At 41.4% G+C, this 23608-nt stretch overlaps 1 protein-coding gene and 1 long non-coding RNA gene across 4 annotated transcripts; both read left to right on the top strand.

Moving 5' to 3' along the window:
• The first annotated feature begins 9555 nt into the window (after positions 1–9555).
• On the top strand, positions 9556–22439 carry LOC131255933 (uncharacterized membrane protein At3g27390). 3 transcript variants are annotated; one of them, XM_058256898.1, is made up of 10 exons: positions 9556–9851; positions 15210–15318; positions 16243–16435; positions 16553–16689; positions 17588–17876; positions 18392–18498; positions 18988–19162; positions 19595–19790; positions 20194–20284; positions 20615–20738. In XM_058256898.1, exons 1-10 carry the CDS (start codon positions 9758–9760, stop codon positions 20616–20618), a joined length of 1395 nt encoding a protein of 464 aa, XP_058112881.1. In that variant the 5' UTR covers positions 9556–9757; the 3' UTR covers positions 20619–20738. The 3 variants fall into 3 exon arrangements, with proteins under 3 accessions (XP_058112881.1, XP_058112880.1, XP_058112879.1); XM_058256897.1 differs by lacking the exon at positions 20194–20284 and adding an exon at positions 21565–21763 and having other exon boundaries at positions 9557–9851; positions 20615–20855; XM_058256896.1 differs by lacking the exon at positions 20194–20284 and adding an exon at positions 21558–22439 and having other exon boundaries at positions 9583–9851; positions 20615–20855.
• Positions 15325–16148, top strand: LOC131255936 (uncharacterized). The gene is made up of 2 exons (XR_009176521.1): positions 15325–15587; positions 15625–16148. It is a non-coding gene; the product is annotated as an uncharacterized LOC131255936 (long non-coding RNA).
• Positions 22440–23608: the final 1169 nt, after the last annotated feature.

Below are 23608 nucleotides of genomic sequence, written 5' to 3'. Positions count from 1 at the left end.
GTACTCGCACAAATCAGGACGATTGTACTAGGTAAACCTAGTGCCCTGAAGTTAGAAAGACATTGACTTCCAAAAGAATCCATAAAGTTACCAGATTCACCTCCCTCATACAAAGAGCTTCCTGGTGCTACAAAAGCGATAAGATCAGCAGCCTGAGCAGGAAAGAAAAACCCATGAGTTGAGAGCCCAAAGAAAAGCAAAGTGAAAGTTTCTAAATACTTCAAAGAGTCTTAGAAAGATCAAATGCCTTCACCATTTCCATGCATGACAACTAATCCCCATGAGGTGGTTCCAGAATCTTGCGAAGACAAGTTCAAAGTTTAGAACTAATTATGGTTGAATGAGATGTAGACAAAAAGGAAAATAAAAATTACTTTAAAAAAAAAAAAAAAACAAAAATATATCATTTAGAACCAATTATGATTGAATAAGATGTAGACAATAAGGGAAATGAAAAATATTTAAAAACAAAAAAACAAAAAAACAAAAATTTATCGTCACAAAATGATGTGATTTTGAACATGCAGCACATGCCAACGTCTTTTACAGCAAGTTAAACCATAATGCTGCAATGCTTGAAACATTGCTGGAAAAGAATTTGCATGAAAAATAAAATAAATAAATAAATAAATAAATAAGGCGAGAAAAAAAAAAACCGTCAGAAAGGCTGTATCACAATTTACAGAAAAGAAACAAGCCACATCTTTCAGAATATTCAAAGTGGCAATGACATGAGGCGAAAAAAAAAGGTCAGAAAGGCTGTATCACAATTTACAGAAAAGAAACAAGCCACGTCTTTCAGAATATTCAAAGTGGCAATGACGTGAGGCGAAAAAAAATTAAAAAGGTCAGAAAGGTGGTATCACAATTTACAGAATAGAAACAAAAATAAAAGGAGAGATATCAAACAGAAAAGATATCATTTTAGCCATTTTTTTTTTTTTTCAGGGAAAACCACAAAGGGGCAGTGCCTTACTGCTGTGTCAGCATGGGACTGACAAAATTTGCATTTATTTTTATTTTTTATTGGTCCAAATTTATGATTTTTGAAGAAAATATTTTTCAAAAAAATTTTGAGTCCAGGTGGCATGTAAATTGTTACCAAGTCAGAACACGGAGAAAAAAAAATGACAGACCACCTAAATCCAAAATCTCTCGGATGCAAACTAAAATGCTACTACCCATGCAAAAAGCTATGAAATTTTCCTATATGAAAGCTATATTCTTCGTTTCAATGGGTTTTATCCAATTTTCATATCCAAGGAACCTCCCCTCATGTTTCTGGAAGTTGTTATTAAATTACTAATCAATTCAAACAAGAGAAATTACATTGAACATATGAACTAGCCAAAGAGGCAATGCAATCTGGGGATCAGTATGCAGAAGAGTTTCAGCAACCGTTAGTAGCAACCTTGGGTGCAACTTTTTATATTTCTCCTGTGATTAATCACGACATCAGGAAAACATACATGGGTAAAGAAATGTAGAAATTGAGCGTGATAGGATTCCATAACATTCTTTTTGAGAAACCGAAATCTGGATCCTACCACTGTGCACATTACCAGGGGTGTGAATCAGGACAGTCCAACTACTAGATCCTACAACACCTTGGTTCAGAAACCAAAGAAACTGGACAATCCTAGCCATCACTTTTCTGCACTTCTCCCAACTGAATGTGGCTTGTTCACCAATTGTGTTTTCTTACAATCAATTTGAAGGCCACCAATCCTACAACACCAGTGGTTTTTTTTTTTCTTTCAAATATCAGCAATAGTAATATTACATTACATACACTAGCAAGGAGGAATTATAGGATTCTCGACCCTAGGCTGTACCAACACTACTATGTGATCTATCCAATGGTCATTCCCACCTTTTGGCTTCTGACCCAGCCACATGGTGGCCCATGAGATCAATGGTCATCAGAAACATGTTGACCATGTGTATGGTGGGTCCCCTGTGCCTTAGTGTCCAGCAATTATTTATTTATTTATTTGAATATCAGCAATACCAATATCACAAACACTACGGAGGAGGAATTATAGGATTCTCGACCTGAGGCTGTATGAACACTACTATGTGATCTATCCAATGGCCATTCCCCTCTGGTTTTCAGTTCCTGGCAAGTGAGGTTCATGGTTCAGTTATCCAAGCCATTGGTCTGCTGTGCCTCACCGTCCATGGACCATACCTCGAAATTATCCTGGACAATGCAGCTGAGCTGGATTCTCCCCAATCAAGCACAAGTTGAACTGCACTAGCTATGGCTTCCAGGAGCTGCTCATTTTTGTATAGATGGGAAACATAAACTCAGAAAATGACAATAATACAGCCTTTAGTCAGTACAGTAAGCCATATAATCACATTGGTTTACAATCTAATTAGAGAAAGTCCATTCATTAAAAGAGACATAGTTATGTGAAATGACAGATAAAGTTAATGCAAACACTATATGGCACCAATTAGAACAACGAAAAGCTACTTTCTAAGATCAGATCGCATGCCACAATGTAAGCTATCAAACAGTGCAGGAGATTCTTGGGCAAAAACATTCTCAACCAAAGATAGAAAACAAAATATTTAATCATCTTCAACCGACAGCTACTGCATGGTAAGGTTATAAATGCATGCATTAAAATTTTGGAACTTGTATTAACAACACAATTAATAAAGTGACGATTCTTTCACTGAGATGTTTACCTCTAGCTGTGGTGATCTGATCAGTATCTCGAGTAGGAAAAAAAGGAAACCCCAACGCCTTAAGTTTGGATATGTGGGGCCCAGAAATCATATCTGATCTGATCTGATCATAGCCTCACTGAATGATCATACCCTACTGATACTACCACAGATCCATACGTCCTTTGACTGGAACGAAGCTGAGCCCAAGCGCACCGGGAGAGGGAGATCGAGAGAGAGGGTTGAGATCGGGAGAGGGAGATCGAAAGAGAGGAGATCGAGAGAGAGGGTTGAGATTGGGAGAGTGAGAGGGAGATCGAGAGAGAGGGTTGAGATCGGAAGATTGAAAGAGAGGGAGATTGAGAGAGGGAGACGGAGACGGAGTTGCGAAATGAGGGAATTTAGGGATTTTGGCGCGAGAAAAGGGTTAAAACCCATCGGTAGTCTGCGGCAGATATAGAGTAATGTGCCTCCTGAGCCTTGTGGGGTCCATTCAGAGGTTTTTAATCGAATCCATTCCGTCTATTTGTCTCAAAACAATAAAACAAATTCATAAGAAATAACAAGATCCAACACTCAATTGGGACACACCAACAAAACAGCAGAAAGAACAACGAATAACACGAACTACAGCATGGTGGATTACCATTTCAAATCAGGAGCGGCTTAGAGCCGTTTCTGAACCAAATTCGCAACCATACCAATTTGACGATATATATCTTAAAATAAAGTACCCATGAATGGTTTGGATTTTTCAAAAACATTACCACCATCTCAGCGCTTGAACAACCTGCGAAAGGCTTTGGTAGGTAGAGGTGTACGCGAGTCGAACCGAGTCGAGCTTAGCACGGCTCGACTCAACTCAGCCACCAGCTGACCTCAGCTTGAACTCGGCTTAGCTCGGTCCTCAAGCTTGACTGACCAGCTTGGCTCGATTCAATCAGCAACTCGGGTCAGTTCGAGCCGAGTTTGCTTGTGCAGTATTTTCACAAACATATAGACTGCACCTTCAAAATCTCACTGTATGTAAAACAATAGCAGTAGTTTTACAGCTATTTCATTAAACACCTTGTAGGCAACATCAAAATCAAGAAAAAAAAATGGTATTTGTTTCATATGCATACCTTTCTTGCCACCAACTGAGATTTCGTTGAGTCATTTTGTCAAACACTTGGTGAACAACATCAATATCAAAGTAACCAAGCCACCGAACTGGTTCGATTCAGCTTGGGTCTAATCCGAGTCGAGTTGAGGTCAGGCAAGCTCGGTTTGAAATTTTTTCGAGCTAACCCCCCTCCAGGTCAATTTCAAACTAAGTCGAATCGAGCTTTTTCGAGTCGTACAGCTCTATTGGCGGGAAATCTGCGTCCAACGCAAAGCCCCTTGGTAGCCACCTCCATATCCAAGTAACATCCTATTCGTCTATCCTTTCTAAAGATAACTGTATGGTTTAAAAATAAAAACAAGGCAATTGAAACTCAAATTAACACACAATACGAGAAACAGTCAGGATTGATCTCTCACCATTGAAACCTTATTTGAGCCCACATAAGTTTCAATGGTCGAGTTAAGCTTCGGATCTGCCTTATTTTTAGGCTCACATCTTAAAGTGATCCAGAAAGAACGATGGACGGAGTAGATTTCAAATGGACATCTCTGCATCACAGAGCTTTGGGTTACATGGACTCCGTGTAACAGGTGTTACACGCATCTCGGTCCCTCATAACCCGATTACCGAACGGGTAGAGATTCGATGGATCCCTGACTGTGGGGCGCACATGGATGTATCTTTCTTGTGTATCCACACCGTCCATCTGTTCTTTCAGCTCATTTTACGCACCTTTTCAAAAAATAAACAGTTCCAAATCTCAAGTGGACCACACCACAGGAAACAATGGTGATTAAACTTCCACCGTTACAAGATTCTCAGGATCTACTGTTTATTTGCCATTTAACCTGTTATGAAGGTTACGTAGATATGGATGAAGAGAAAATACAAGTATTAGATTGAGGCCCGAAAGAAGTTTATAGTGATTAATCACCACCGTTTCCTGCAGTGTGGTCCACCTGAGATTTGGATCTGCCTTTTTTCTTTTGTTGGAAACATTCCCTGAAATGAGCTGGAAAAAGGGATGGACAGCGTAGATATACAACAAACATATCGAGGTGGGCCCCACAGTCAAGGATCTGAGTCACATCCTCACTAAGCTGTCGAGTACGGGATCTGTCTTCTTCTTGACTCTCTTTGCATGAGATTCACGAAAAGCTCGCTATCTGGTGGACATGTGGCAGCTACAACCACCATCTCATGCGGCGAAAGCACCTTCTCTTCTTTCTTCTTCTCTGATTTCTTTTGTTTTCAATTTAATTTCTTTTGCCCTCTCTTCATAACACTTCTCCTCTGTTTCCAGTATTACCCCTTTTATTTGGCGCTATTTACATTTTAAATTTGGGTCATTGTTTTCCCTTTCTGCCCTTAGCATCTGATGGAGGTTGCTATGGAGCTTTATGTCTTTTCTGCCCTTCTTCCTTCTGCTCTTGATTCTCGGCTTTCTCAAAGGTAAGCAGACAAGCTCGTTTGAATTTGGTCAATCGCGCCTGATCAGGAAGTGTGTTCGTCGCCCAATGTTTGATGAGTGGCAGGTGGATCCGGACCATCCGACCATAGGTTCGATCTGTTCGTTTCTCCTGTTGAGCCCATTTTCATCTCGACCGCCCATTTGAATCCGACCGTCGACATGGATCTGATCTTCCGATCCCTCTGATTTGGGTCATTCATGAGAAGGATCACCAAATGGACGGTCGAGATCCACTACTTCATATGCCAGCTGTCAGGTATGAGAAGGATCAACATTTCAAGCCTTTTAAATTAAAAGGACCAGTTGTGGGGCCCACCTTTTTACTTGCAGTTGATGCATGGTGCCAGCCCAATCAAGCAAATGGCGTTGATTAAAGGCATGATCAATGAATGGGCCCAAACCCACACTCCAGAAACATATAGGTTAAGGCCACATGCTGGCAGCCCAGCAAATCAAACCATGCATTGGCCGAAGTCAAAAACTCAATGAATTTGATAACTTAGTGTTATATAAAAGAAATAGAACTTTTTTCTATACACAAGAACTGGATTGTGATGTTGATGCTCTAGACTTGGAGGGGTCCAATTTTTATAAATGGAGGGAGTGGGCAATTTCAACCGAGGCCATCAAAGTTTAGAACGTTGCAAAAGCGGAGATTGGATTGTTTAGATCACCGAATGACTAGCCATTCCAAATCATTGGCATTAACTAGTTTTTAGTTCACCCGACCTCTCTCTCTCTCTCCCTCTTTTCTCCAAGTAAGTTAACTATTGAAAAGATAGCTTATAACACTAAAATGGTTTCCATCTCTTAGTGATATGGGGTAAATGAAAAAATTATTTTTTTACAATTTTTTAAAAGAATTTTGAAGGAAAAATAATTTGATCTCTCTCTCTCTCTCTCTCTCTCTCTGGTGTGGAAATGAGAGGGTTGTCTGCACCTTATATGCATGGGGGCCTCTTGAACTCAGATTGAGAGAAAATCTCTCATTGTTAAAGTTTCAAGTTTCTTCCTTTAGTAAGGCTCTTATATCTAGAGTACACGATATCCAAGCCAACCAAAATGTGGGCCACACCTTGAATATAGTGGATTTCTCAAAAGACATTTTACAATGGTCAAGCTTTTTCACCCATCGTATGGGCCACAATCAATGAAAATAATGGAAATGCAACACACGTTACTCCCACAAGGCGGAAGAGTAACTTCGCCTACACCGGCTGCGCATGACTCCTGATACAAGCGAGCAGATTAGGTGTTACCATGGTAACACTTTAGTGGCTGTTACCCTTACCTTGTGGGGCCCATATCGATAAACGTGTTGTATATCCATGACACTCATCTGTTTTTTCAGCTTATCTTAGGGCATTATCCCAAAATTTATGCAGATCCAAATCTCAGGTGGACTACACCATTGAAAGCTAATCTTTTTATTTTCCATTCTGTTTGACTTTATCAATGAGTTGGATGGTAAATAAACATTCACAGCGGGTCTTAGAAAGTTTTTAATCGTGGGTGTTCAATCATAGTTGTTCCGTGTGGTATGGTCTACTTAAGATTTGGATTTCTTCTCTCTTTTTCTTTTTCTTTTTTTACCTGTCCTCAAATGGACTGAAAAAATGAATGGACAACTCAGACATACACATCGCTAAGGTGGGCCCCATGCTGAGCGTAAGGTAACAATTAATTGGCTCCCTTGATATACAGGCATCTATAAACAGTACAGTTGGTGTACCAAAATTAAACTTATTAAATTGTAGAATTCAATTTCATTAATTTATATAAAAATCAGGTTAGTTGAACAATCTTGTCAAAAGTCAAGTTGGTTGAACAATGATAACATCTTATTTGTGAACACTTATTCATGATACATCTAAGCTTTTTCCCATAATTTAAATTGTTTATTTGAATAATTTCTAACTGTTTGTGTATCATCAATTAAAATCTGCAGAGCATCAACGTATTTCTCAGTTTGAAGAATCCTCAAAGCAATGACAGACACCTTCCGAAATTATCTTTAGTAACAGGGAGTTCATAGTAATTTAAATGCGTTGCTTGGAGAAGCATTGTCACATCAATGTATTTTTCAATTTGAAGACTCCTCAAAGTAATGACCGACACCTTCCTAAATTAATTATCTCTAGTGGAGTTCATAGTAATTTAAATGCATCACTTCGACAAGTTGTCACATCAATGTATTTCTCAGTTTGAAGACTCCTCAAAGTAATGATGGATACCTTTCTAAATTATCTCTAGTAATAAAGAGTTCATGGTAATTTAAATGGCTCCACCTCATGGCTTAATAGCAGACTTACAAGAGTTTCAATACAATATCATGGGTTTGAGAACCCTGTAGTGTGAGTGTCACAAGTGTAGGGTGAGTGAGTGAAACAAAAAAGGTCACGGGGACATGGATGAATAGAAAAGCATATATGAGCTTGATTGAAATCTTTTGTGCTGATGAAAAAGTTTTTCACAGTAAAAAAACACTGAAATGGGATTGTCTTTTATTGTACCGAGTAAACTCAGTTGGGCTTACTATGAATGTATGTAGGTTAATCACATTTTCCATTTGTTTTTATAGCTCATTTTAGTAGTTGAGCTCAAAATTAAAGTATTTTCAAAGCCCAAGTAGACCACACTACAATAAACAATGGGAATAATGACTTCCATGTTGAAACCTTGCCATGCCTTGCAATAATGTTTATTTGTCATCCAACATGTTTATAGGATCACATAGACATAAATAAAGGGAAAACATAAACAATAGCTTGAATTTCAATTCACACTATTTCCGTGGTGAGGTTCACTTGAGATTTATATATATTCCATTTTTGGGATCAAGCTCTCAAATTTTTTGTTAAAATGGATGGATAAAGTGGATAAAATATGTAAATCAAGATGGACCTCACAAAGTTTACTCAATACGCTAAGCATACTGAGTTACTCTAGTACATAATCTGCTTCCTCAAACACAACTGTTTCATGTGGCGTGGGATGTGCTTCATTTTTAAGATTATTACCTAAAATGAGCTGCAAAAACTGATGAATGGCATAGATATACACTACACACATCAAGGATGAAGTTCATTCTGTCCAGAATGTGTTTATTCTTACTACGACGAAGTGAACAAATGAAAAACTTAGCCTGCTGCAAAACTTGTATGGATACGTGAATGTTTCACCGGTGGTCATTGAAACCCCGCTATTTTCTCTTCTTGTGTGGCCCACTTAAGTTTTGGATGCTTTAGTTATTTATTTGTCACGTATCTTAAAATAAAGTAGCGGATTGGATTTCTCAAAAAACATTACCACCATCCCAACCGATTTCTCACACACATTACCACCATCTCGGTGGTGGAACAACTTGTGAAAGGCTTTGGCAGGAAATCTGCATCCAACTCAAATCCCCAAGGTAGCCACCTCGATATCCAAGTAACATCCTATCCGTCCATCCTTTTTAAAGATAGCTGTACGGTCTAAAAATAAAAATGAGGCGGATCAAACTCAAATTAGCACACATTACGAGAAATAGTCAGGATCGATCTCTCACCATTGAAACCTTATTTGGGCCCACAGAAGTTTCAATGGTCAACGTTTCAGTGATGTAGCCTACTTAAGATTTTGATCTTAAAGTGATACAGAAAGAACGATGGACGGAGTAGATTTCACATGGATCTCTACATCACAGAGTTTTGGGTTACATGGGATCCGTGCAACAGGTGTTACACGCATCTCGCGTCCCTCAGAACCCGGTTACCGAACGGGTAGGGATTCGGTGGATCCCTGACTATGGGGACACCATTAATGTATCCTTTTTTATATCCATTCCGTCCATCCGTTTTTTAAGCTCATTTTAGGGGACTGCTCCAAAAACTAAACAGTTCCAAGTCTCAAGTGGACCACACCACAGGAAACAACGGTGATTAAATGCCCACCATTAAAAGTTTCTTTGGATCTGTTGGGAAGGTTACGTAAGTAAGGATGATGATGAAGAGAAAATATAAGTATTAGCTTGATCGAAATGTTCTATGGCCCCGAAAGAAGTTTAGAGTGATCAATCACCACCGTTTCCTGCAGTGTGGTCCACTGAGATTTGGATCTGTCTTATTTTATAAAATATTCTCTGAAATGAGATGGAAAAACGGATGGACGGCGTAGATATACAACAAACATATCGAGGTGGGCCCCACAGTCAGGGATCCGAGTCACATCCTCACCGAGCTGCCGAGTACGGGATCTGTCTTCTTCTCGACTCTCTTTGCATGATATTCACGAAAAGGTCGCTGTCTGATGGACACGTGGCAGATACAACCACCATCTCATGCCGCGTAACCGCCTTTTCTTCTATCTTCTTCTCTAATTTCTTCTGTTTTCAATTTAATTTCTTTTGCCCTCTCTTCATAACACTTCTGCTCTGTTTCCAATATTACCCCTTTTATTTCGCGCTATTTACATTTTAAATTTGGGTCTTTGATTTCCCTTTCTGCCCTCAGCATCTGATGGAGGTTCCTGTTGGGTTTCTGGCAACGCTATGGAGCTTTTTTTCTTTTCTGCCCTTCTTCTTTCTGCTCTTGATTCTCGGCCTTCTCAAAGGTAAGTAAGAAAGCTCGTCTGAATTTGGTCAATCGCGCCTGATCAGAAAGTGACGTTCGTCGCCCAATGTTTGATGAGTGGCAGGTGGATCCGGACCATCCGACCATAGGTTCGATCTGTTAGTTTCTCCTGTTGAGTCCATTTTCATCTCGACCGCCCATTTGAATCCAACCGTCGATATGGATCTGATCTTTCGATCCCTCTGATTTGGGTCATTCATGAGAAGGATCACCAAATGGACGGTCCAGATCCACTACTTCATATGCCAGCTGTCAGGTATGAGAAGGATCACCATTTCAAGCCTTTTAAATTAAAAGGACCAGTTGTGGGACCCACCTTTTTACTTACAGTTGATGCATGGTGCCTGCCCAATCAAGCAAATGGCCCTGATTAAAGGCATGATCAATGAATGGGCCCAAACCCACCTCTCCAGAAACATGTAGCTTAAGGCCACATGCTGGCCCAGCAAATCTAACCATGCATTGGGTGGGCCCCACTTGTAGATGAACCGGCCAAAATTTCGGGCAGGCCACTCGTGTATGTGGGCATTTTTTTAAAATTTTTTTTGGGTTAGCTTGTTAGTACACACTCATGTCAGTACACGCACTCCACGTTCGCCACCCCCGCTAGGGATCGATACCAAGACCTCAAGTGTTGAAACGAGGTTATCTCCACTCAGTCTTGTATGTGGGCATTTGGCTTTTTGTTTTGAACTGTTACACGTAGCCCAAATGATGATTTGGTTAGACTGATTTTGGGCCAGCTCATCTACATGGAGGACCCCACCTAATGCATGGCTTTGATGTGTCCCACCCATGTGCTGGGCATTAGGCCAAGAAGTGTGTACGCGTAGCGAACTTTTGAGTGAGAAATGTGTCAAACACTGACCAACACAGGTAGAGCTGTGCACAAACTGAGTTAACTGAACTCGATTAACTCGCTTGACTCGACTCGGAAAAGCTCAACTCGACTCAGCTTGAAACTGGGCTCGAGCCGAGTTGAGCTGATTTTTTGAGCTCCAAAAAATCTCCAAGCCAAGTCCAAGCTAGACTCGACTCGGCTCGGAACGTGACTTAGTTCGAATCAATTCGACTCATATTGGATTCACTTTTTGTAATATATTTATATATTTAAATAAATTATATTATATATTATATACTATACGTTATATATTATAATATATATTTTATATATATTAAAAACCCTAAAACTTAAACTCCAACTCAGCTCGTAGACTCAAACTCAAACTCGACTCGAAAGATCAAGCTCAAGCTTGGCTCAATCTGGCTCGAGTTGCTAACCGATCCAAGCCGAGCTGGCCATTTAGGCTTGAGGACTGAGCCAAGCCGAGTTCGAGCTGGGATAGCTTGTTGGCCGAGTTGGGCCAAGCTCGACTCGGTTCAGCTTGTGTACAGCTCTAAACACGGGGCCCACACATGCCAGGTCAGCCCAATCATGGTTTCTACCATCCATAAATAGGCATGGACCTGTCCTGTGATGGACCTCCATAGAAATATTGGCCCTACCCATTTAATATGTGGGTCTATATCCACCTCACAGTGTAGAGATGAGGACAAGCCCGGCCAATTGTTGGGTAGGCCCAAAAATCTAATGGGCCTTCAAAAATGGTTGTATATTCCATCATTTCCTATACATGGTCACCTGTCCGGCGATCCGCATCATGCATACATTGGGGCACACATGGTTTGAGCATTGAATATGCTCAATGACCGAACAATCTTATTCATAAACATGTTATGAAAACCACATGTTAAAAGCATCAATCCCACTTAATGGGATATGGTCCATCGCCTGAGTGGTTAGGGTTGTCCAATCAATCTAATTTTCTTTTAGGGGGCATTTGGAACTTACAAAAAGCTACTTATGCCTAAAGTAACTCATCTTGATGTTTACTTATTAAACTAAATGAATTAAGTAACTTTAAATAATAATAAAAATTACTTATAATTGATCATAAATCAAACTTACTTATCTCAAATAAGTTACTTATCTACTACTGGAAGTAGAAAAAGTAACTTATTTGGTGGATTCCAAACGGGCCCTTAGTGGCCATACATGATGAGGTCTACAAGATGGATGGTTTGGATCACTGTTCATATGGGCATGTGCACAAGGGAGGTGGAGCACATTGTTGTGGACCGGTCAGTAGCAAGGGGCTTTAACCTTTTTTCATACTACTTATGTAGTAGAGGTGATGCACATGGTGTGTAATGTTGTTGACAGGATTCTAAAGAAAGCTAGAGTCAAATAGAATTGTGAAATCTCTGGAATGTTCTAGAGTTCTCTAGTTGATCTTTGAAAGGATAATAGTGTAGAATTATCCAAAAAGTTTCTAGAGTATTCTTGGTTATGGTATCCTTGCCACATTGGGCATGACAAGAACTACAGTGATGGGACATGGCGGACCTTGTGATAGCCATGGCAGTGGCATAGCGATTGATGGAGTTCACAAGGAGTGACTCATCAGAGCTATTATTTTCAACAGGTGACTAAGGCAAGGGTCAAATATAGCAAGGATAGATGAGACTTACCCAAGCCATGAGGTTAAATTCTTTCTCTGCAATTGGCCTCATTGGGCAAGGGATTTCTGAAAAGACAAGTTCTCAATTTTGTTGCAGTGAAGCCAATTAAAGAAGAGGATTGAGGAAATAAGATTTAGTCCATGCAACTCCTCAATGCTATGGAAGGCAAGCTCCAAGAGCCAGGAGGAAAGTTGGAGTAGCTTCATTTGTGACGGCATCATTGGGCAAAGTGCTACCAACATAACAAACCCTAGAACTCGGTCCAAGTCGAGGAGGAAGAAGAGGAACTGAGAATTAGATTCTTAAATGTTTTGCAAGGAAGAGCGAAGAAAGCGAAGCCACTTGGATGGGAGTGAGTGTACTATACACATCAACTTGAAGCGTAGATACGAGGGCAAACATGACTACCAAGATGGTTGGGTTTGATGTTGGTGCAGGACTCAAGCAAGAGAAAGGTGGTCAATTCAAAATCCAAACTTGTTCAAGGCATGGGTAAGGACATGGAGCTACGCATTGAAGTCTCTCTGCTATTCCACTAGATGATTTTAAGGTCATCTTGGGCATGGATTTCTTGAGCAAGGAAAAGGTAGTTCCAATGTCCTTCCTTGGGATAATATGCATCATGGAAGGGCATCTGTGCATGATACCAATGTTGGAAAAAAGGCAGCCCAAGGTTCAGATGATTTGTTGATCTTAGCCTTACAACTAATTAAGGGTGACAAGAAAGACAAAATAACACATTGTGATAGTTCAAGAAACCAACTCACGGGATCATCGTCAAGAGGTTGGTGAGGGCATTAAGGCAATAGGTAAGTGTGGTTTTCACAAATCGGTCATTCATAAGACACTTTTCAAGGGAAAGCCATTTTCGGCACTAGCACACTAAAGCAACATGCATAGTGTCGTGTTGAGGATTATAAAGAAGGCCAGAGTCTTGTGAATTTGTGCAGAGGATTCTAGAGATGGCTAGAGTCATGTTGTAGAGTTATGTAGAGATCTCTAGGATACTCGAGATTTCTTTAGGGGGTCTTTGTAGGGAGATAGTTTAGAAACATTGGCCATTGGATGATCATCATATGGCATCATCCTAACGATGCATGTAAAGTAGTTGAAGGCTCTTAGATCTATGTAAGGAACAGTGGCCCTCACTTGTAACCTCAAAACCTCAGGATCCTCAAAAAGTGTAAGCTCTTGAGTTCTTAGTGAAGTAAAAAATATTCTATTCAATTCTTGTTTTCATGGTTAAAAGAGGTGACTTTGAACAACTTGCCTTGTCTTAAGTCGTATTCGGACTTGTCGAGTTATGGGTGACTCATGGTCTCAAACCGGATTGGGTCCAACCAATTCTGAATTGACTCAAATGAGTCATAGAAGACTTGTCTAGGTCTTAAAACCATGCTTGTGTCTCTGTTGCATTCCTAGTGGGGTTTGCACTTTGGCAATAGGTTGACTCGTCCTTGACGGGACCGTGAGTTTGCATAGTCTACACTTGAGGAAGCACTTGGGCCTTGAAAGAATGGATAGATGGTTTTCCACCTACACTTGGCAGAATGGATACAATGTTAGAACAAATTATAATGTAACAAAGCTTATCATGAAGCATAGAGCTAGCAATGCGTGGGCATGAGTTGTCCAAAATGCCAATCTGGAGTAGATCCAAAAGGTTGCGTCTAGCCCCAAGTAGTTCAAAAATATCAAGCCTGCCACCCCTAGTGAAGCTACATTTTCTGACTTGTATTCAGTTACAAGGTAGAGGGCACCCTCGTGGGCCTGCCAGAAAATACCATGTATGACCAACCTCCTTACTGCTGGATCCAGAAATTGGTAGAAGATCTCAGCAAACACAAAGCAATGGCCACCTGTTCATAGTAAGATGCAACAGAGCAATGGCCTGGATTATAGAACTGTCGATGCAAATCGTCAGAAGTGAAAAAACCCTATGCCAGCCACATATCTTATAATTCCAGGCAGCCTATTAGCTAGGGACCAAATCCATGTCCATCCCATTCTGCCATCAAAGAAATTGGGTGTGGGTTGGCTCCTACTGAAACACTTCCACGAGTTAGGCAAGGCCAACAAGACCACCTTGATTACTTATCATTCCTAAGAAGTCAGATCACCCCTGACCTGTGGACCTCTACATTCAACCCAAGGCGGGCCAAAGCTTATTTAATCCTTTTTATGCACCATTTATAATGCAAGGGCATTTTCACATTGGGCTCAGGTGGGATGGCCTGTGGGATACAGGGGCATACTCAGGGTAGGCGGCCCATGTGAGGCGGGCCTCACCCGTGTGAAGCGGAACCTATGTGAAGTGGGGCCCACAAGGGGGGTTCGGCCGAGGTCCTAATTCCATGGGATGTGGGACCTGAGGTATGAGATAAAGGGATTGATTCGCCATGCTCTATCAGTTCGAGCTTTTTTAGCAAGTGGTTAATTGTCCTACATCAATTTAGTGGTAAACAATTAACCACTAGTCTTTCCTAAGCAATCGACAGTCTCCAGATTAGTGAAAATTGTTGTTAGATTGTCATTTCAATGGGAGCAACTGCTATTCCTTGACCAAATGAAGATTGAAGATTGTATTTGAACATGAATGGTGTGTTAATATGAACATCTAGATTGATTATTTACTGAAATTCCAGAATTTTATTGTTAGCACTTGATGCACGCATTCATGTGTGAGCCCATCTATGTAGTTATACCTATGGACATATCTTTGCAAGCATGCATGGACGAAAGCATTTGTGGATGTATGTTGGTAGGTATCTACATATAGTAAATGCTCTGTTTCTAATATTTTTGTCTTTTTCAGCCGCGATTATCAGCCCATTTGCAACAGTTATCATTGTCGTCGGAAACTCTTCTGTAATATTGGGACTGTGGCCTGCCCACTTCATCTGGACTTATTACTGTGTAGCAAAGTATGCTGTTTTACTATGGAACAAATTAGTTTCTCATGGGGAAATTCCCAGTGCAGAACTTAGTTTCTAGAATTAAGCCCATGGTTCATCTATCCAATCCATTGATCTGACAGCCCACATGGACCTTTTCCAAACAATCCCCTGAATTAATCAAGTATAACCTTCCCATTAATGCCACGCAAATACATGATTAAAAAGGAATGCATGAAGAAGCCGCATTCAATGGAGGAAGACCAAAGATTTGATTACCAGGATATTCCGATTTGGGAGTTTTTTTTTTTTTGGTTGGGGGGGGGGGCCTCCAAGATGAGTTCCATGAGATCAATGGCTTTGATGGACTAACCATGGGCCCCACATCTACAAACTGAGTTTCCAACAGGGAACTTCCCTATGCGAAATAAATAGGAAACTCAGCCTCAGCTTTACATTGAAGGAATGATTGAATGTTTTCTCTGCATGTCAATGATTCAGTATGAGATATGCCATCATATTCAATACTTGATCATGGACTCCACATAACATTGCTTGACTTGCCCGTAATCTTTTCTGTTCATGATGAGAGGGATTGTATGATGGTATGATGCAAGATCATGGCATGCCCATCTTTCAGCTAACTAAGTGCTTGGTCTGATTGATCCCACAAGGTATTTGGTCATGCCCCAATTTTTTCCCATCTCAACTGAACTTAGCCATCCAATTGAAATGGGTACCTAAGGATCCAATTTTAGTTGGGGCCAAATAGGTTGTTCAGGATCTCTGACAGGGAGATTTTGGGTGCATCTCCCATCCGAAATGGGGTCCACCCTATGGACAATTTGGACCACTAGAAAGTGAGCCCCACGTGTAGGGTTTGTTTTGGTTAAGCATTGTAGCATTAACTGCTCTTCTGTTATTCTTATTTGATCCTTCCATGCCTTATGGCAGAACAAAGAGGCTTGGGCTAGTATTGAAGACCTTGGTATTGCTATTCTTGCCCGTGCCATTACTTTTGTGGCCGGTTATCGGCATTGCCGGAAGCCTTCTAGTTGGAATAGGATATGGAATTTTTGCTCCATTGATTGCAACTTTCGAGGCGGTTGGCGAACACGTCATAGACAAGCTTTTCCATTGTTTTGTTGTGAGCTCTCTTCGAATCCGTTTACAAAGATTACCCATCATTCACAGTTGTATGGTTTATTTATAATCCGATCTCATTATTTCTACCTGACGGTCTATAATTTCGTTCGTATTTCAGGACGGTTGCTGGAGTACAATACTGGGAAGTTGTACAGTAGTGCATGATTTTATGGATTTTTGCTTCCACTCCTACTTCTCATATATGGATGAACTGAGTGAGAAAGTGGCTGAAGACGAGGCGCCCTTCGACATCAAGTAAGGAATGCGGTTAAAACATATTTACAAAATTTGTAGTTGTCCTGAGTCTGCTAGACTTACTCAAACTTCGAGTCGAATCACCATCCATAATTTGTTTGTCCATTTTAACAGAAAAGTGTGGGATTATGTTTCCAGATACGTTTTTAACTGGAGCTTTGCTAAGCCCACATGCAGGTGCAATAAAGCTCATGTACACACCACAATGTGCCAGCATGGCACAATAGGTTCGAGACCAATACATCCGTCAGAATGGCACCACTACATTGATGCCATAGCCGAAGGATCAGGTTGATTTGGTCAGGTAGACAACAGTTTGCAAAAACAAATGTACAACTCCCGAAAATGTGGCTGAAGTTTTCTAACCCATTCACCTGTTTCCAGTATCGGGGCCCACATATTTAGTCGACCAGATCTAGTAATATTGGGAAAACATGTGGAAGATTGGCCTGATGGATGGATTGGATCTCTCACCTATGCTCCATGCTGGCACACGTGTGGCATGTACATGAGCTCTACTGCACACACCTGTGGGCAAAGCATGGCTCTTTTAACCAATAGCAGTGTAAGGTATTCTTCTGATTATTTTTGTATGGAGTACTTAATCTTACTTAGCATTCTCTCAGTTTTACTATATTATTGATTTACTTGAGGATGTTATTCGAATAGTTACTCGATCCAACTAAGTTTTCAATTTAACCTAACCCCCAGTTGGATATCGAGTCAAGTTGGGCTTTCTAGGATTTTGAATATTGCTTAAAGGAATACACAGTTATCTGATTTCCCATCAATCATTGAAAATGCCAATTCACTGTATTGAGCTTCAGCAAATGACTTGCTACCACCAATGTATTGTTCAGGAAAATCTGTTGATTCCATGTGTGTGCTTCTTTGGAAGGTTATCGATGCTACCGAGTTGTTTCCTAGTCAGCCTACTCGCCGTGGCTGTAGATGTGCCAATGATCACCGCCATAGCACTGTGGAAAAGCCCTTGCATGCTTTTGAAAGGATGGCAACGGCTATTTCAAGACTTGATCGGAAGAGAAGGCCCTTTCTTGGAGACAGTTTGTGTACCGTTTGCAGGTCTTGCTATCATTTTATGGCCTTTAGCAGTGATTGGAGGGGTGGTCTGTACTTTCATATGCAGCTTCTTTCTGGCCTGTTATGGTGGAGTCATCGTCCATCAGGTTCGTATGCATATAGCCTGCTTGGCAATCGACTTTGATAACCAAATACTTGTGTACACCAGCCCAACTGAATGACTGATGTCTTGAGGGAGAGTGGGATTAGGGCACAACTTGGGGAGGTTGGGTCACGTTGAGGGTCAACCGGAACCCAACCTGACCTCAAGAGGACCCAACCCACAACCTGACCCAAATTCAAGTATTCAACCCAAGATGCCCAACCCAAAATATGTGTGATTATTCCCAACCGCACCCAAAATTTCTCAACTCTAACTCAACCAGAATTCAAATTGGGTTGGCGTTTTTTAACCCGTACCCAACCTGTGGACTTCAACAACCCAACCCAACCTAAACTGAAATTGGGTTACCCTTAGTCAGGTCCGGTTGACTCTAACCAAGTTGCAGTCCTTAGGAGGATTGGTCAGTCACATTTCTCATCACTTTATATCAAATATGAAGTTGGGTATGTTATGTCATTCAGGAATGTTCATGTTTTCACTGAAATTCATTTTTTCCAGGAAAACTCTCTTCGGATGGGACTTGCCTACATCATATCAATAATTTCAATCTTTGATGAATACACAAATGATTTGCTTTATTTGAGGGAAGGGTCCTGTTTTCCAAGGTATTATCTGAGGTTTTATCTTGTTTAATGTTGCTTCAATGCTCATGAGTTTCATTTCTGTCATGGGCAAAAATCTTCCTCTTGCAGAGTTTCCCAACACCTGAAGATTAATAGTTTCTATTGCTACCTACTCGAGGGAGATCAGCTGTTTTATTGATGGGACTGTCATTGGTGTCTGTGGGCACGCTTGCCAATGGGGCACGTGCACGAGATCCAGGCAATTAGTCTAGGTGGACACCCTGGCGTAAAAATTCAAATATTGGCTGATGGACCAGCTGATCGTTGGTGCTTGCTGACTTTTGGGCCAGTGCATCCACGGTGCGGATTCCGCCTGATGATCAGCCTCAATGTCACTCTGTGTGCCCACAAGTTCCAGTCTTACATGTGCACCCAATTCACTTTTTCTATACTTGTGCATGAAAAAGTATACTAGCCCTCTTATTTCATCCAAGTTTTTGGATGCTGACTCATGATGCTTATGACAGCCAGGCCTGTATACCGTAAAAGAACAAATCCTCCTTCAGGGCTCCTTGAAAGAAATCAGTCCATTGATGCCGACAAGACCGAAGAGAAGAACGGGAGATTAAGTCCCATCAACACAAAAATTGTCACGGAACGATCCCAAACGCTGAGGAAAGCTATCCAACAGTTAAAACCCATACAAGTAAGAAACACATACATGGAATCTGTGTTGCTAATTTTCTTCTTATAGAAATGCTGCAATGGCATGTGCTGCATGATTTTCCATGAAGCGTATGAATCATGTACACATGACACTTGTTTACAGTGATCCAGATCATTGAGTTAGTCAGCTACTAAGTGGATGGTCCATGGCCCAAACCTCCAAGGCAATGTCGATAATAGCCATTTGTCAGTGTCCTAAAAAGTTAAAACGTTAACTAAAAAAGAAGTCCTAAATTCAGCAGGCTACACAACAATCAGATGGTCAGAGTTGCACGGTTGCTGCAATTTTGGCAATGGCCCATCTATGCAGTACTGATCACCATACATGCTTTTCGTTAAGAATGCATGGTATTAGCATTTCTCTTCACCTAAAGAATGTAAGCTTGCTGAGTGTTAATCTATTTCCATTCAGATATGGGATTGGCTCTTTCGATCTTGTGAGATGAACGGTCGGAAGCTACTCCGTGATGGTCTCATAGATGTGGCTGACATAGAGGATTGCATTATCAAGGGAAAATGCAAGCAACTGATCGTCAAGCTTCCGGCCTTTTGCATTCTTCAGTGTCTTCTTAGATCAGCAAGGTCTGAATCGCCTGAATTGCTCATCGGTATGTCTTTCTTCCAACTTGGACTGTTTATTTCAGTTCATTATCTGAGCCATGCAATGGAAGACACCACTATGTCAATGACTGGCTGAAAATTCTGGCTGCCTGCTCATCAGGAGAGGCACACCCACATGTGCATACGAGCTGTTACTTCAGCCAAGGAAGGGACATTCCACCTCCTCCAAAAAAAAGAAAAAAGAACAAAAAAAAAAAAAAAAAGAAAAAAGAAAAGAAGAAAGACCCGAGTTGTGTAGTTCAACTGAGCCATGCATCAGGTGGGCACCATTACATAGATGACCTCACCAAAAAAAGAAAAAGAAAAGACAGGTCCATTCATCACATGGGCCACACATATATGTTGAACATGGACTGTCAGTGAACTTTCTAATGTGTTCATATTCTTCAGACATGCATGGCTCACCTAAGGAGTTGGCTACCCTGGTTTTCAAGCCATCTGGATGGCAGGGCTCACACCTGATGCTCAGCTTGAACAAAAGGTATTCGATTATGATAATTGCCACACAGTATGTTGAATGTGGGCTGTTGGTGAACTTTCTATTGTGTCCATATTCTTCATAATGTCAGTTATTAGCCCATAATGGCCATTACATGCCTGTTATAGGCCAGTTTTTCCAGATCGGTCATTGCAGCCCTATATCGTGTAACGAGTCCAACTGTTACCATTACGTATCAGCCGTTGCAACCTTCATATAACCATTTTTTAATACCTTGCTTGAATGTCCTGAACATGTGCTATGCCTGCTATGCCAACACGTGCATAGAAGCTCTTGCTTTTGTCTAACAATGGATCTAATTGAAAATTTCAGCTGATGATGTGGAGTTGACGAAATCTAACTGGCCCAAGGATAAAGTGTTTGAGTGGTTTCTTGGTCCATTACTTATCATGAAGGAGCAGATCAAACGGCTCGAATTGGATGAGAGTGAACAGGAATACTTGTGCAAGTTGATTACGACTAGCAACAATGAGAAATCACAGGACTGGAATGGCAGTGGATTTCCATCTGACGACAGCATCAGGCAAGCTCAATTGCAGGCCATAATTCGAAGGTATGTTGAACAGTATGAAATGAAATTCAAGAGGATGGTAATGCAAAGAAGTTCAGCTCCTAAATAAGATACAGTGATCATTCTTCAACTCGCCGCTGACTAGAGAGTCGGGTAACACAATGCATCTCCATTTCATCAGATGGGGTCCACTGTTTGTGCATTGACCAAAGAATGAGGCTGGTCTGGTGACCAAGTGGGCCACAAGTATTAGAAAGATGGACAGTTATAAAATGGTGACTGGTAACTGAATGCAACCTCTGACACTGGTCATGGCACCAAATAGGCCACAAATATGAGAAAATGGAGGGTTATAAACGACCAACAGTCTGCATTGGGAGTGTCTGTGCAGCACTTCCTGATTACCAGACCCAAATCACTTGATGGAAACAGAACAAACAAGGTGAGCCATGCATGGATCTCATACTCATGGGAAGATGCGGTTGAGAGATCTACTGCAAACTTGTTTGTTGGTTGATTTCCACAAACCAGAACTGCCCATATATTCTCAAATGCATCTTTTCATTTTGATCCAATCTTCAAGAATGCGGCAATATTAAGAACATGGCATTTCAAGAACCTTGAACTTTCAAAACCTGATACTTCCAAGAAACATATTATAGTTTCGGATGTTAGTATTCCCTAGAGTGCATGCTATCATCATTTAAGGATGCATATGTTCATGTGCAAGATTTTCCTTTGTAGGTTACAGGGGATTGTCAGTTCCATGTCCCGGATGCCGACGTTTAGGCGCCGGTTCAGGAATCTGGTGAAGGTGTTGTATCTGGAGGCAATAGAAAGTGGGGCCTTAAGCTTTGATGGAGGGAGCTCTAAATACAGACCCAAGATGGGTGGATCAGTGGGCCGTGGAAGTAAACATGACGTGGAGGCAGGCTCTAGGTCTGAAGGAAATACCATTCGATCGATCAACAGTCCAAACGGTCCAGACGAAGAGATGGCTGGAACCAACGGGGCAAATCGACCGGAACGACCATTCAATGGCGGTGACATTGTCTAAGACCTGATTGGTATGGTCACATGGGAGCTCCAATCATGCTACTTGGGAATTAGTCAATTGAACCCAATGTTATCAATACTATATAAGTTGGTGATCAGCATTCAATATCCAGGCATGAGGTGCATGTATGAGATCCGGACCTTTCATCTAACTGGCCCCCATGTGGATTAGCAAACATCTGGAATATCTCACTAAGGGAAAATGGGCAGTTGAGAAATGTGTCCAGTTGGAGTTAAATGGGAAAAAATCCTCAGATGTATGACTAGGATCATCTGTATGTGAGACTTTCAATGTACGGGCCATTTCCCATAGTACTGATGGTCTGGATCGCACACATGTGCCACATGTATGGAGATTGAGTGCTTGATAACTGACTAGGGCATTAGTATGTAGCATAGATTCTTTGTGGGTGTTTGTTTCATGTCAAGATCAGTTTGTAGGGTTCAAAGCCTGCTGTGTGAGTAATACAGTACACAAATACAAGTCAATAGGAGGAAAAGTATAGTGAAACACCTGTAAATATGGCATAATTACAGTTGTCCACCCATATATGAGATCTTATTACACTATTTTTAGGGGTGTCAATCGACCAGGTTGGGGGTGGACCAAGCTGTCCGAGCCCGGCCTCCATTGTTCAACATAAACCGGAGCCTGGCCCAGGCCTATGACAAACCAAAGCAGCTTACCGAAATGTCCCTGAGCCTGTTCCAGTTGGAGTAGTAACATAGAGTACATGAAGGGTCTGGACATCCAAATCTGGCACGATTGAAAAATAGGCCTGAATTTGTGGTATGAGACCGGCCCGGGTCTTGGGCCTGATGCTCTAGCCTGAAGTCGTGGGCTAACCCATCCTACTCATAGCACTAACCATTTTATACACTTTATTCACTTGGGCAAAGAGCAAAAGTAAAAAATGGGGCGTTTCTACTCTTAGTATAAGAGAAAAATATGTGAGGGTATTTTGGTCAGATCTACACGTAGAACTGGGCATCGAGTTGAGTCCGACCGAGTTAGGGTTGACTCGACTTGAACCGGTTTTGAAATAGGCCTGACCCGAACTCGATCCAACTCGATACTGAGCCCAGCATGCCTGACTCGATTCGAGTTCAGCCTGGCCTGGACTGATCCGTACCGAGTCAGGTCACCGAGTCAGGTCGCGTTGGCACCGAGTTGGATTGAGAGATGAGGGAGAGAGGGAGGGAGTGGAGGGGAGAGAGAGGAGGAGGAGGAGGGTGATGGTGGTGGGTGGTTGCTGGGCTTGGAAGAAGAGGAGGATGAGGGAGGGATCTTCCTCTTGCCCTTCCTATCTCTCCCCTGGTCCCGGGCCCTCGAAACCTCCACTTAGTTTGACTCAAGAATTTGGGCCCTCGAAACCTCCACTTAGTTTGACTCAAGAATTTGAGCCCGCTCCACCACATGTTCCATAAGGTAAAAGAATAAATTTACACGATATACTAAGTGTGCCTTATTTGGCAAGGGTGCAACTCATACAAGATAGCCCACTTGGGCCCAGAATTGCCTCATTTATATGGGCTCAAGGTCATTCATATCTTAAGACAACAACTGGGTAGTAAAATCAGTCCACTGCATATTTTACAAGTTAAATAATACATATTTACAAAACATGCTAAGTGGGCGTCATCAGATGAAGGGAAGGGCACATACAAGACAAACCACACTAGATGGCCCACCTAACATTATGGGCTCACCAGCACCAACGATTTCTTTTCCATGGTTT

Source organism: Magnolia sinica, chromosome 9 (genome assembly GCF_029962835.1).
Source record: "Magnolia sinica isolate HGM2019 chromosome 9, MsV1, whole genome shotgun sequence".
Taxonomy (NCBI): Eukaryota; Viridiplantae; Streptophyta; class Magnoliopsida; order Magnoliales; family Magnoliaceae; genus Magnolia; species Magnolia sinica.
The sequence above is the reverse complement of the archived record's forward strand: the minus strand, read 5'-3'. Positions and strand labels throughout refer to the sequence as shown.

Bases quoted from the DNA above. Each gene is read 5' to 3' on its own strand.
- LOC131255933 (XM_058256896.1), top strand. From the start codon at position 9,758: ATGGAGGTTCCTGTTGGGTTTCTGGCAACGCTATGGAGCTTTTTTTCT. The intron at 15,319-16,242 runs GTATGCTGTTTT...GCCTTATGGCAG, and splicing joins ACTTATTACTGTGTAGCAAA to AACAAAGAGGCTTGGGCTAG. The intron at 17,877-18,391 runs GTTCGTATGCAT...CATTTTTTCCAG, and splicing joins GTGGAGTCATCGTCCATCAG to GAAAACTCTCTTCGGATGGG.